This window comes from Mytilus trossulus, chromosome 2, assembly GCF_036588685.1.
Source record: "Mytilus trossulus isolate FHL-02 chromosome 2, PNRI_Mtr1.1.1.hap1, whole genome shotgun sequence".
Taxonomy (NCBI): domain Eukaryota; kingdom Metazoa; phylum Mollusca; class Bivalvia; order Mytilida; family Mytilidae; genus Mytilus; species Mytilus trossulus.
Window position 1 is genome coordinate 27,584,886 of NC_086374.1, and position 14,759 is coordinate 27,599,644.

The 14,759-nt window shown below is 30.1% G+C and overlaps 1 protein-coding gene and 1 long non-coding RNA gene across 2 annotated transcripts; both read left to right on the top strand.

The window, feature by feature from the left end:
* Positions 1–943: 943 nt before the first annotated feature.
* Positions 944–9,749, top strand: LOC134706893 (coenzyme Q-binding protein COQ10 homolog A, mitochondrial-like). Its single transcript, XM_063566247.1, has 5 exons — positions 944–1,083; positions 2,135–2,284; positions 3,990–4,182; positions 6,999–7,100; positions 8,136–9,749. The coding sequence occupies exons 1-5, from the start codon at positions 998–1,000 to the stop codon at positions 8,298–8,300; spliced, it is 696 nt and encodes a 231-aa protein (XP_063422317.1). The 5' UTR covers positions 944–997; the 3' UTR covers positions 8,301–9,749.
* A 1,089-nt stretch (positions 9,750–10,838) lies between these two features.
* Positions 10,839–13,600, top strand: LOC134706894 (uncharacterized). The gene is made up of 2 exons (XR_010105667.1): positions 10,839–10,951; positions 11,987–13,600. It is a non-coding gene; the product is annotated as an uncharacterized LOC134706894 (long non-coding RNA).
* Positions 13,601–14,759: the final 1,159 nt, after the last annotated feature.

Genomic DNA, 14,759 nt, shown 5'->3' on the forward strand with positions numbered 1-14,759 from the left:
TTAAAGTCAATTTGGCAGGATAAATCTCTTTTTGTACATACTGAAGTCCAAGTAAAAACCGACGAACGTAGTATTCGAAGGCATAAACGAAAATTGTATTTTGAATCGATTTACACTGACTAGAAACAATTAAAAAAAATAGCTCCACAGAGTTTTATGGTGAAAATAAATAATTTATTTAATTAAATAATTTCAAGCAAAATTATGACATAAAGCACATATGAAATATTAAAGAGCAAAGATGAAAACTTAAAATCCCACGGCGAAATTAAAAAAAAATATATGAATATAAAATTAAATAAGTAGCACTGCTACAAAAGGTAGTAACTGTATGGGTGTCTTTCACCATCTTGGATTGTAAATTAGAGGGAATCTTAGGCCCAAATTTTAAATCAAGTTAGCAAACTTTGATGCAAAAATGCAGATAACTATTATACATTTTTTTTTTAAACAAATTAATTATATTTCATCTTATAAATATTGATCTTTTGCAAACATAGATTGGTTTTGCTTGATTTTTTTAAAATGTTTTCTTAATTGGGCATATTAAGGGTGGGCAACTCTAAAATAGTGCATTTTGTGAAGGAAACTACATGAAATATTGCTATTATAATATATATTATCCAGAAAAACGTATGGTGACCCTTTTGTTTCCTTTAATATTCTCAAAGAATGTTCTTAGAGCTATCTTCTCGTATTTTATTTTACATTTCTATAGTTTAGTTTAGCTTCTTAATATGACATAATGATGTTTTTTCCTGATCAAAATGTGTACCTTGAGGCTTTTTATTTCATTATATTTTTAACAAACCACCGTAGGCACTACGTTTTGGTTAAGAATGACCACACTCTATCATTTTTAATTTATATTTAAAATTGCTTATCTGTTAGCTCAAGTACTGCTTGCGCTCGAGGAATCTATCCTTTATTCAACAAAACGTTAGCCGACGAACAAAAACCGGAAGTTATTGCAAGAGGTCAAGGTCATTAATTATGAATGGCAACTTTACGAAACCTGACTCGACCAGGGACAATATTTTGCCGAGTATTTAGGCAAATTAAGAGAGAAAGTAATTTAGATAAGTATGTAAAAAAATAGTATTTATAATAGACATCTTTTGATAAGTAATGAATTAAAATGAATAATCAGAATTGTTTCAGAAAAGTTATTATAAATCCTGTATTCATTTCATTTTTATTTTTTTCTCAATAATTTGTTAAAGATTTACATAATAAACTAAGTTCAAAACTAAAAATAAAATCTTTAAGCATTTTAAAAGCAGCAAATTTCAATAAAAGTATAATCTGAAAAGTCTCATGGAACTAGAATACAATTGTAAACTGTCAGATACTGAGATAGTAAAATTCTGAGTTATTTGTATAACTAAACATGTAACTCCATACACCTTATGGTTAATCCCGGCTGACCCGGCTGCTTGAACTTTTGACCCATACAACAATCACTTATCCATTGTGGCATCAGATATTTTGTTTTATGACATCAACATTTTACGGGAACTTGTGTGATATCTAGTAATGACGGTCAAATAGCGATAAGGTGTATTCTTTAGCTGTTCTCAGAATCTTTATGTAAAATACATAAACCCTTTTATAATTATTTTAACCCAATTTCTCCCAAACTCTTAAACTGCACATGAATCAGTGACTGTGCTGGGCTTCTCCTATATTGCAAATTTTGATTTTCTAAAAGAGGGACGAAAGATACATGTACCAGAAGGAGAGTCAAACTCATAGATAGAAATAAATGCCATGGCGAAAAATAAAAAGAATTGATAGAAAATAAACGCCATGGCTTAAATAAAAAGACAAACAGACAAATGATAGTACAGTCCTAGACACAACATAGAAAACTTAAGACTAAGCAACATGAATCCCACCAAAAACTTGGGGTGATCTCAAGTGCTCAGGTTCATCAAAATGTGGCTGCTGACAGATGACAATAATGCCAACAATTTCCCATGTCATTTATTTTTGTTCCAATGATAATCAAGATGATAAACATTTTTAAATAGCCTGTTTCATTATATTTATTTCACTTATGTGTTTTTAACTTGGGCAAACAAAAAAATACATGTTTGTTTCCCCTCCCCTCAATGAGTATATTTTTTTGTAGAACTGCAGTTTTAGCCTGCTACCCAACAATACCATGTTTCAGCCATGATGATATATGCCTCACACAACAAAGATGTTTGTTTCAACTACCAAAGTTACCAGGCACCTCCACTAACAAGAGGAAAGACTATTCAGAGAGGAGACTGCTAGGGTAAATCATTATAACCAGTAAAAATGTTATAAAAAAAACAACACTCGCACAAGTTTTGACACGTTAGAAAACAGCTAAAGAGTAATTAGATATGATAATAATGGTGAGTTTTGCAACACATCATAATTTTATAAACTGGTTACCTTTAAAGCTGAAATAGTTTAATAATACATACATATTAATACCTTTTATTAATAATTGGCAATTGTATTTGCTGATTAGTTTTAAATAAAAAAGGGATAGTATACCTGTATTCTCATGGAATATGGTTTCTGTATAACATTAACATGATTAGTTCTGAGCTTTATCACATCTGTCAGGTGTGAGGAACACATGTTAATAGGGCCAGCTGAAGGATGCCTCTGGGTGCAGGAATATCTCGTTACTTTGAAGACCTGTTGGTGACCTTCTGCTGTTGTTTTTTCTATGGTCGGGTTGTTGTCTCTTTGATACATTCCCCATTTCCAATCTCAATTTTATTCATAACAAGTGAAAATTGGATATTGCTTGATATCAATTTGAGTTATTTAATTTCAATATATAATAATAAATGAGCCTTCGTCAAGTTTGTTATTTCTATTACCATGATTACTAATACATTCTGTATGCTGTCATTTGTCCTTTACATGTGTCATTCTTTAACATCAGACATTTTAAGGCTTTGTGTACCCCTCAGAATGTAATAAAATTTGTCATAAAGAAGATTGTCAGATGAAAAGTATGAGTGTTTTGTATTTTATTGAAGAAATCACATATATGTCCCTTGCAATGAATGAAATGTACATGTTTTCCTGTTTGAATGGTTTTACACACTAGTAATTTTGGGGCCCTTTATAGCTTGTTGTTCGGTGTGAGCCAAGGCTCCGTGTTGAAGGCCGTACTTTAACCTATAATGGTTTAATTTTTAAATTGTTATTTGGATGGAGAGTTGTCTCATTGGCACTCACACCACATCTTCCTATATCTATGACCTAAAGAATAGCTAAAGGAAATGCTGTAATATCATCTTTATATGGATAACCCAATCAAATAAACAGGTTTTTTTTTGGTATCACATTCTGTGCAGTGTGATAGGAAAATAAAGAAATGAAAACCATTAGCCAATATCCTGCAGAGGCATTAATAATAGGATTAATAAGAGGGCCCTTAGGATGATTATATTTTACTCAAATGGCAGTCATATTAGCGTAAAAGCATTTCTTAACAAAAATAAAAGCCAATTGGCAACCTAAACACAATGGAATGACCAACATTTTTTCGAAACAAAATGAATTTTGGACTTAATCGCAGTCTGACTATTTCTGACATTTCAGTTTAGGACATATCTGGCTATTTGTCTGTTTCTGTAACCCTGAGAACAGCAAGTCTATTATATTTAGTTAAAATTTACAGTGATGTCAAAATCAAAATGGGACAAATACATGAAATATACTATAAATCAGGACAGAAAAACATATTGAAGAATTTTGTAGAAGACTGGAAAGAATATTGAAATAAATACATTTTATTTTGAAAATTATTGGGATTGTTGAAACATAGTAAAAAATGCAAAATTAGTTATCATGATTTCTTTGAATACTTTTAACAAGTAATGCTTCCAAAATCTATAAGCAGTTAAACCAAATCTGATTAACTTTTTACAATAATAAAAACATCAGAAAAAAATCTGAAAGTACAGCATTATAATTTTCATTATATTTTAAAGGTATTCCATGGAACAGATGTATGAGATTGTTGCTGATGTTGAAAAGTATACAGAATTTGTTCCTTGGTGTACCCAGTCAACAGTATTCAACAGTAAACCAGGAAGTTTTAAATGCAAGATGGAAGTAGGGTTTCCTCCCTTGAGTGAAAAATACACTTCCTGTGTTACAGTTGCTAAACCAAACCTTGTAAAGGTTAGTATTGTGATACTTGACATAAAAATAAAACAAAATAATACTATAAATTTGAACGGTTTTAAGTTACTAATTTTTTGGGTCCTTTATAGCTTGCGGTTCGGTGTGAGTCAATGCTCTGTGTTGAAGGCCGTACCTAGACCTATAATGGTTTACTTTAACAAATTGTTATTTATTTCCACATTTGTGAAACCATTTATTTTCTGTCTGACATGTATAGATGGTAGACTGCTACTAACCTGTAAGGCCAGCTAATTTGATTCCTTGTTCGACGGACCTGCCCGCACCTATTTTTTTCAAAACAGAATTTTTTTATTTTTTTTGTAATTCCCACTTCCTGCATCCGAAAATGTAATCATGTCCATTTCCAGCACCATTGTTTAAGTAAATATTATAAAAAGATATCAACATTTGTTTTAAAATCACAGTCTAACCTGTATATAACGACTTTAAACATAAAACCACCCCACCGCAAGGTGTAAATATCTGTGAGAATATTTGTTTCAGCATGAAACCTATTTATCCAAAGAGGGAGTGCTCCGATATAAATTTATAACAGCGCGGAAATACCTGTTAAGAACAAACAACTGGTTTCTTTCCCCCTTACTTATATTCCCTATCAAAACATGTTCGTTGTTAGAATAAAGTACAAAGAACTTCTGAAGGATTTGCCTTCAACTGCAATTATATTGTATGCTGGCGAAACAAAACTATCTATAGCCACTGCATGTTTATGCACCTGTCCTGATTGATTCAGGGGCCTGTCGTTCAGCAGTTATCGTTTGTTGATGTTGTTCATAATTGGTATTTTCCTGTTTGGATATATATAAATTAGACCGTTGGTTTTCCTGTTCGAATTGTGTATGCTTATAATTTTGGGGTCCTTTATAGCTTGCTGTTTGGTCTGTATCAAAGCCCTGTGTAAAAGGCCGTACTTTGACCTGTGTTTGTTATAATCAGGTTGAGAACAACCCTCCATCAGATAAGGTTTTTTTTATTGATGTAGAAAAGAAAATAGAAATACCAAGGATTTGTATAGTTCTTCTATACAAAACCTTTGAAAACTTTTGTACTAAAAAAGAGGAGAGTTACATCATATTTTAAACAACTTTTTCTAAAAGAGGGGTCCACTTGTTTTGAATAATATTAAACTGTTGAAGTAAATGTGTTAATATGGTTTAAGTCCAGGAATATTACAAAATTCTTGGACATACTTTGACCATTTAATACCAGATAGATATATAGTTCTTTGAGAAAATATGAGATCTTTTATACAACATTTGTACAAACAAATATATTATAACTGATATTGATCCCTCATAAAACATGTAAAAGGGATATTTTTAACATTGAGGGGTTGCCCCCAAACTGATTATGACTTGAATTGATAATTCTCTCATTGTCAGTCACACACACATAGACCAGATTTAACTATTTCTTGGTGAACAGGGAAAAAATACATCAGAAATTTAAGAAATGTCATGGTACAAGTGATAAATCAAGTTTTAATATTGTCAAAATTTACTTTTTAATGTTTACAAAAAAAAAATATATAATCGCTCGCCTTTACTTTTCAGGCTTCGCCTCAAAAATTTGCATATTAGATATTTTTTTATTAAAATTTTCGAATCGCGGAAATACCTGTTAAGAACAAACAACTGGTTTCTTTCCCCCTTACTTATATTCCCTATCAAAACATGTTCGTTGTTAGAATAAAGTACAAAGAACTTCTGAAGGATTTGCCTTCAACTGCAATTATATTGTATGCTGGCGAAACAAAACTATCTATAGCCACTGCATGTTTATGCACCTGTCCTGATTGATTCAGGGGCCTGTCGTTCAGCAGTTATCGTTTGTTGATGTTGTTCATAATTGGTATTTTCCTGTTTGGATATATATAAATTAGACCGTTGGTTTTCCTGTTCGAATTGTGTATGCTTATAATTTTGGGGTCCTTTATAGCTTGCTGTTTGGTCTGTATCAAAGCCCTGTGTAAAAGGCCGTACTTTGACCTGTGTTTGTTATAATCAGGTTGAGAACAACCCTCCATCAGATAAGGGTTTTTTTATTGATGTAGAAAAGAAAATAGAAATACCAAGGATTTGTATAGTTCTTCTATACAAAACCTTTGAAAACTTTTGTACTAAAAAAGAGGAGAGTTACATCATATTTTAAACAACTTTTTCTAAAAGAGGGGTCCACTTGTTTTGAATAATATTAAACTGTTGAAGTAAATGTGTTAATATGGTTTAAGTCCAGGAATATTACAAAATTCTTGGACATACTTTGACCATTTAATACCAGATAGATATATAGTTCTTTGAGAAAATATGAGATCTTTTATACAACATTTGTACAAACAAATATATTATAACTGATATTGATCCCTCATAAAACATGTAAAAGGGATATTTTTAACATTGAGGGGTTGCCCCCAAACTGATTATGACTTGAATTGATAATTCTCTCATTGTCAGTCACACACACATAGACCAGATTTAACTATTTCTTGGTGAACAGGGAAAAAATACATCAGAAATTTAAGAAATGTCATGGTACAAGTGATAAATCAAGTTTTAATATTGTCAAAATTTACTTTTTAATGTTTACAAAAAAAAAATATATAATCGCTCGCCTTTACTTTTCAGGCTTCGCCTCAAAAATTTGCATATTAGATATTTTTTTATTAAAATTTTCGAATCGCTTGCTCGCCCCATATTTTGTGGTCCAAAAATTTGTAGAACAAGAAATTAAATTGGTGTGGCCTAACCATCATTTTAAACTTTCATATTAATGCAGAAACGTTTTTGTTTCAGTCTGAGTGTACTGATGGTAGATTGTTTAATCATTTACTAACAATATGGCAGTTTAGTCCTGGCGTACCTGATATTCCCAATACCTGTGTACTAGATTTCTCTGTAAGTAAAAATTTATTATAACATAGCTGAATCTATTGTTTTATTGATTTTTTGGTAGTTCTGTTTCTGGAGTGTTCAGCAATTTACTATAATGATCTAGATGAAAACAATTATAACCAAAATTAACGGAATACATCAGCGTTCTTCAGGGGTGTACTGAATTATTGAAAAGACGTAGCGTAGAAAAACAGAATCACAAGAAATAGATGGATTTTTGTTTTATTTGTTGTTGTAAAATTTGGAATGTTTTCAACACTGAATTGGTGGAACAATATTTCACTTCTTTGTGTCAAAACTTTGGGGTTTCACATCTTGGCCATGATGCTATTTTCATATCCATACCAGACATAGGTCCAGATGTTTTTGTAATATTTAATGAATGGCTATTATTTATTTTGATTTTTTTGAAATATAAAATTAATTTTTGACTCTTCACATTGAATAATCCGCAAATGTAAAATGTGTAGAGTCAAAAACTTATTTTATGGTTCAATAAATTCAAAATAAATTATTGCCTTTCATTATGAATAAATTTCTATAAAAAATAAGGCTCAAAGAACTTTTTATATTACTGGTATTTATATTAACAATAACAACGTACACTACACATGTTGGCATACAAATACACGTCTGAGTGGGTGTGTTGCCATAAAAATTGACAACGTTGAAATAAAATTAATACTTTTAACCAATCATAATACACCAAATTTATTTATTTACTTTTATTTTTCATAATTCTTTGAATAACTTTGTGATACACATTTACGCAACCATTAGCTGAACAGCACCTTATTTAAAAAAGAAATCTTTTGATATATAAATTAACTAAGTTTTTGACATACAAGATGCTGAAATTTAAAGGCCTGAAAAAAAACCCAGAAAAACAATTCTGAATTTAGGAATAATAATAAATTCATATTGGTTTACATACTGTAAATATTTAGGTGTTTGTTGTAAGGATTTCTTTAATTCTTAGACATGTTTGTGCACATTTCTCTGTTTCTCATCCTTATAATAAATTTACTCTTTTTTCAGGTGTCATTTGAGTTTAGACATGCTCTACACTCTCAGTTATCTGCAGTTTTCTTTGATACAGTTGTGAAAGAGATGGTGAACTCTTTTCTTAAACGAGCTAAGCAAAAATTTGGAGCTCCATCTATACGAGCTCAAAAACCCAAAGTCCTAATCTACAATAGTTAATGAAGGCTGAACTTAGATAACTTGGAATGATATGATCAATAATAATGTACCAGTGAATGCCAAGAAATTGTGATACTTGTATTTGTTGTTATTTGTACTACAATATTTTAATATTGAATTAAAACTTGATTAAGATATTTAGTGATATAACATTATATAGATATTTATTGAAATTTTATAATTTTGAAAATAGATTGACCCTGCTTTTTAACATATTCTTGTAAAGAGATGTATTGTCACAGAGATGATTTTTTTTTTTATTTCTAGGAATATACATGTTAAAAGCATTGTTTTATTTTTGGTATAATTCATAGGGTGGTGTCTTTTTACAAAGGAATATGCCACTTGTTTTTAAAAGGAACATGAGATCAGCCCTTATCTAATTTTAGAGAAAATTACTTCTTAAATTATCTTTATTGTAGTATGCAGGTATTTATCATTGTTTGATCTTCCTATACATGCTATAAGCAATCTGCCCTAGAATCAATCTTTGGTGTTCATGTGATGTTAATCCTGTCTTTCTTTCTAAATATATATATGTTGACCATTAAATGTAGGTGTAACATTTGTTTTTGATATATTGAATATGATATACATTGTAAATCAATAAGTAAAGTATCCAATTAATATTTTATAGAAACAAATATTTTTTTAATAACAATAATGCAGAAAAAAACAAACATTTTTATTAATGAACACATCATTAAAGAGGTTTATTTGACAGGTTTTAGAATAAGATATATTGCATTTCTACTTTAAAAGTATTTAACATAAACAATAACCATTGTAACCAAGGATTAGAACTATTATAATGACATCCTTCATGGAATGCTCAGGTTTTGATTGTTATTTTAAGAAGGGTTATGTGGAAAAATAAAACAAATTACCTGATTTCTAAAGATCTTTTTATAGTAACAAAACTATTTTTCCACCTCTCACATGTGCATTTGCTTAGAACCATGTTGATATTGTTTTTAGGTTTCCTTGATTTTTATTGGACCTTCAAAGGATAGTTAAGAATATAACTGAAATAATTGTGTGTGAATACTGTTATATTTTTCCATTCATGAAACAATTCATTATTACAGAACACATACTAGATAGTAACTACTTATCTTGAAGAGATGCACCCTGTTCCGTGTTTATTAAATGGTGAATTCATTAATGGAATGTATAGTTAAAAATTACAAAAGCAACTGCATTGATGTCTGTGTCATGGCTTTAAGAATTAAGATTTCAATGAAAATGATTTCAGTTTCTAGTATATGTTAATATATTATTTATTTTCATTAATTTGGAAGACGGTTGTTGAACAGATTGTCATTGGTGCTTTAAAAAAGTTCTGTACTGTAGTTGTTTTTTTGTCACTTCATCAATTGATATGAAAGTAACAGCAGCTTTGTTTTGTTTAAGTTTTATTAAATTTGATAAACTGTATATCAACTGAGAGACTTTAGTTATTGTTATGCATTGCAATAAACTCTGTATATCAACTGAGAAATTTAAGTTATTGTTATGCATTGCATGTCAGTTATTATACCTCAACTAACTAGGATCATGGTGAGCTATTGCCATACCAGGGTTTCCTCTGGGGTACTAAAAGTTTGTCAACACTGTGTCTACCGTAGTTTGTTTTAAGATTTTCTTTTTGCATACAAATCAAAATGAGTTTACAACATTGTTTAAATAGCCTTATATCCTATTTTTATGAGCTCACTTGCCTGACCAGACCTCTAGTAGTCTGGTCTTTTGAGAGCTTGATGTGTGGTACATGTATAACCACTTGTCTATTGTTTTTTTATTGATGTAGAAAAGAAAATAGAAATACCAAGGATTTGTATAGTTCTTCTATACAAAACCTTTGAAAACTTTTGTACTAAAAAAGAGGAGAGTTACATCATATTTTAAACAACTTTTTCTAAAAGAGGGGTCCACTTGTTTTGAATAATATTAAACTGTTGAAGTAAATGTGTTAATATGGTTTAAGTCCAGGAATATTACAAAATTCTTGGACATACTTTGACCATTTAATACCAGATAGATATATAGTTCTTTGAGAAAATATGAGATCTTTTATACAACATTTGTACAAACAAATATATTATAACTGATATTGATCCCTCATAAAACATGTAAAAGGGATATTTTTAACATTGAGGGGTTGCCCCCAAACTGATTATGACTTGAATTGATAATTCTCTCATTGTCAGTCACACACACATAGACCAGATTTAACTATTTCTTGGTGAACAGGGAAAAAATACATCAGAAATTTAAGAAATGTCATGGTACAAGTGATAAATCAAGTTTTAATATTGTCAAAATTTACTTTTTAATGTTTACAAAAAAAAAATATATAATCGCTCGCCTTTACTTTTCAGGCTTCGCCTCAAAAATTTGCATATTAGATATTTTTTTATTAAAATTTTCGAATCGCTTGCTCGCCCCATATTTTGTGGTCCAAAAATTTGTAGAACAAGAAATTAAATTGGTGTGGCCTAACCATCATTTTAAACTTTCATATTAATGCAGAAACGTTTTTGTTTCAGTCTGAGTGTACTGATGGTAGATTGTTTAATCATTTACTAACAATATGGCAGTTTAGTCCTGGCGTACCTGATATTCCCAATACCTGTGTACTAGATTTCTCTGTAAGTAAAAATTTATTATAACATAGCTGAATCTATTGTTTTATTGATTTTTTGGTAGTTCTGTTTCTGGAGTGTTCAGCAATTTACTATAATGATCTAGATGAAAACAATTATAACCAAAATTAACGGAATACATCAGCGTTCTTCAGGGGTGTACTGAATTATTGAAAAGACGTAGCGTAGAAAAACAGAATCACAAGAAATAGATGGATTTTTGTTTTATTTGTTGTTGTAAAATTTGGAATGTTTTCAACACTGAATTGGTGGAACAATATTTCACTTCTTTGTGTCAAAACTTTGGGGTTTCACATCTTGGCCATGATGCTATTTTCATATCCATACCAGACATAGGTCCAGATGTTTTTGTAATATTTAATGAATGGCTATTATTTATTTTGATTTTTTTGAAATATAAAATTAATTTTTGACTCTTCACATTGAATAATCCGCAAATGTAAAATGTGTAGAGTCAAAAACTTATTTTATGGTTCAATAAATTCAAAATAAATTATTGCCTTTCATTATGAATAAATTTCTATAAAAAATAAGGCTCAAAGAACTTTTTATATTACTGGTATTTATATTAACAATAACAACGTACACTACACATGTTGGCATACAAATACACGTCTGAGTGGGTGTGTTGCCATAAAAATTGACAACGTTGAAATAAAATTAATACTTTTAACCAATCATAATACACCAAATTTATTTATTTACTTTTATTTTTCATAATTCTTTGAATAACTTTGTGATACACATTTACGCAACCATTAGCTGAACAGCACCTTATTTAAAAAAGAAATCTTTTGATATATAAATTAACTAAGTTTTTGACATACAAGATGCTGAAATTTAAAGGCCTGAAAAAAAACCCAGAAAAACAATTCTGAATTTAGGAATAATAATAAATTCATATTGGTTTACATACTGTAAATATTTAGGTGTTTGTTGTAAGGATTTCTTTAATTCTTAGACATGTTTGTGCACATTTCTCTGTTTCTCATCCTTATAATAAATTTACTCTTTTTTCAGGTGTCATTTGAGTTTAGACATGCTCTACACTCTCAGTTATCTGCAGTTTTCTTTGATACAGTTGTGAAAGAGATGGTGAACTCTTTTCTTAAACGAGCTAAGCAAAAATTTGGAGCTCCATCTATACGAGCTCAAAAACCCAAAGTCCTAATCTACAATAGTTAATGAAGGCTGAACTTAGATAACTTGGAATGATATGATCAATAATAATGTACCAGTGAATGCCAAGAAATTGTGATACTTGTATTTGTTGTTATTTGTACTACAATATTTTAATATTGAATTAAAACTTGATTAAGATATTTAGTGATATAACATTATATAGATATTTATTGAAATTTTATAATTTTGAAAATAGATTGACCCTGCTTTTTAACATATTCTTGTAAAGAGATGTATTGTCACAGAGATGATTTTTTTTTTTATTTCTAGGAATATACATGTTAAAAGCATTGTTTTATTTTTGGTATAATTCATAGGGTGGTGTCTTTTTACAAAGGAATATGCCACTTGTTTTTAAAAGGAACATGAGATCAGCCCTTATCTAATTTTAGAGAAAATTACTTCTTAAATTATCTTTATTGTAGTATGCAGGTATTTATCATTGTTTGATCTTCCTATACATGCTATAAGCAATCTGCCCTAGAATCAATCTTTGGTGTTCATGTGATGTTAATCCTGTCTTTCTTTCTAAATATATATATGTTGACCATTAAATGTAGGTGTAACATTTGTTTTTGATATATTGAATATGATATACATTGTAAATCAATAAGTAAAGTATCCAATTAATATTTTATAGAAACAAATATTTTTTTAATAACAATAATGCAGAAAAAAACAAACATTTTTATTAATGAACACATCATTAAAGAGGTTTATTTGACAGGTTTTAGAATAAGATATATTGCATTTCTACTTTAAAAGTATTTAACATAAACAATAACCATTGTAACCAAGGATTAGAACTATTATAATGACATCCTTCATGGAATGCTCAGGTTTTGATTGTTATTTTAAGAAGGGTTATGTGGAAAAATAAAACAAATTACCTGATTTCTAAAGATCTTTTTATAGTAACAAAACTATTTTTCCACCTCTCACATGTGCATTTGCTTAGAACCATGTTGATATTGTTTTTAGGTTTCCTTGATTTTTATTGGACCTTCAAAGGATAGTTAAGAATATAACTGAAATAATTGTGTGTGAATACTGTTATATTTTTCCATTCATGAAACAATTCATTATTACAGAACACATACTAGATAGTAACTACTTATCTTGAAGAGATGCACCCTGTTCCGTGTTTATTAAATGGTGAATTCATTAATGGAATGTATAGTTAAAAATTACAAAAGCAACTGCATTGATGTCTGTGTCATGGCTTTAAGAATTAAGATTTCAATGAAAATGATTTCAGTTTCTAGTATATGTTAATATATTATTTATTTTCATTAATTTGGAAGACGGTTGTTGAACAGATTGTCATTGGTGCTTTAAAAAAGTTCTGTACTGTAGTTGTTTTTTTGTCACTTCATCAATTGATATGAAAGTAACAGCAGCTTTGTTTTGTTTAAGTTTTATTAAATTTGATAAACTGTATATCAACTGAGAGACTTTAGTTATTGTTATGCATTGCAATAAACTCTGTATATCAACTGAGAAATTTAAGTTATTGTTATGCATTGCATGTCAGTTATTATACCTCAACTAACTAGGATCATGGTGAGCTATTGCCATACCAGGGTTTCCTCTGGGGTACTAAAAGTTTGTCAACACTGTGTCTACCGTAGTTTGTTTTAAGATTTTCTTTTTGCATACAAATCAAAATGAGTTTACAACATTGTTTAAATAGCCTTATATCCTATTTTTATGAGCTCACTTGCCTGACCAGACCTCTAGTAGTCTGGTCTTTTGAGAGCTTGATGTGTGGTACATGTATAACCACTTGTCTATTGTTGAAGACTATGTAGATACCTATATGTCAGTCCAGTTTTTGTCTAGCCTGCAACATTAGGGATAGTGATCTGGCGGCGGCTATGGCGGCGGTGTTAGCTCACTTCTTAAAAGCTGTATATTTTAGAAGGTGGAAGACCTGGATACTTCATACTTTATATATGGATGCCTCATGTTACAAAGTTTCCGTCCGTCACATGTCCAATGTCCTTGACCCCATTTTCATGGTTCAGTGACTACTTGAAAAAAAAGTTAAGATTTTTTGTAATGATGAATTCTCTCTTATTATAAGTAGTAGGATACCTATATTTGGTATGTGCGTACCTTGCAAGGTCTTCATGCCCGTCAGACAGTTTTCACTTGACCTCAACCTCATTTCATGGATCAGTGAACAAGGTTACCATTTGGTGGTCAAGTCCATAACTCAGATACTATAAGCAATAGGGCTAGTATATTCGGTGCATGGAAGGACTGTAAGGTGTACATGTCCAACTGGCAGGTGTCATCTGACCCTGACCTCATTTTCATGGTTCAGTGGTTATAGTTAAGTTTTTGTGTTTTGGTCTGTGTTTCTCATACTTTATGCAATAGATCTACTATATTTGTAGTATGGAATGATTGTAAGGTGTACATAACTAGCAGGCAGATGTCATCTGACCTGGACCTCATTTTCATGGTTCAGTGGTTATAGTTAAGTTTTTGTGTTTTGGTCTGTGTTTCTCATACTTTATGCAATAGATCTACTATATTTGTTGTATTGAATGATTGTAAGGTGTACATGTTTATACTTAAGACTATCAACATAATATCAATGATT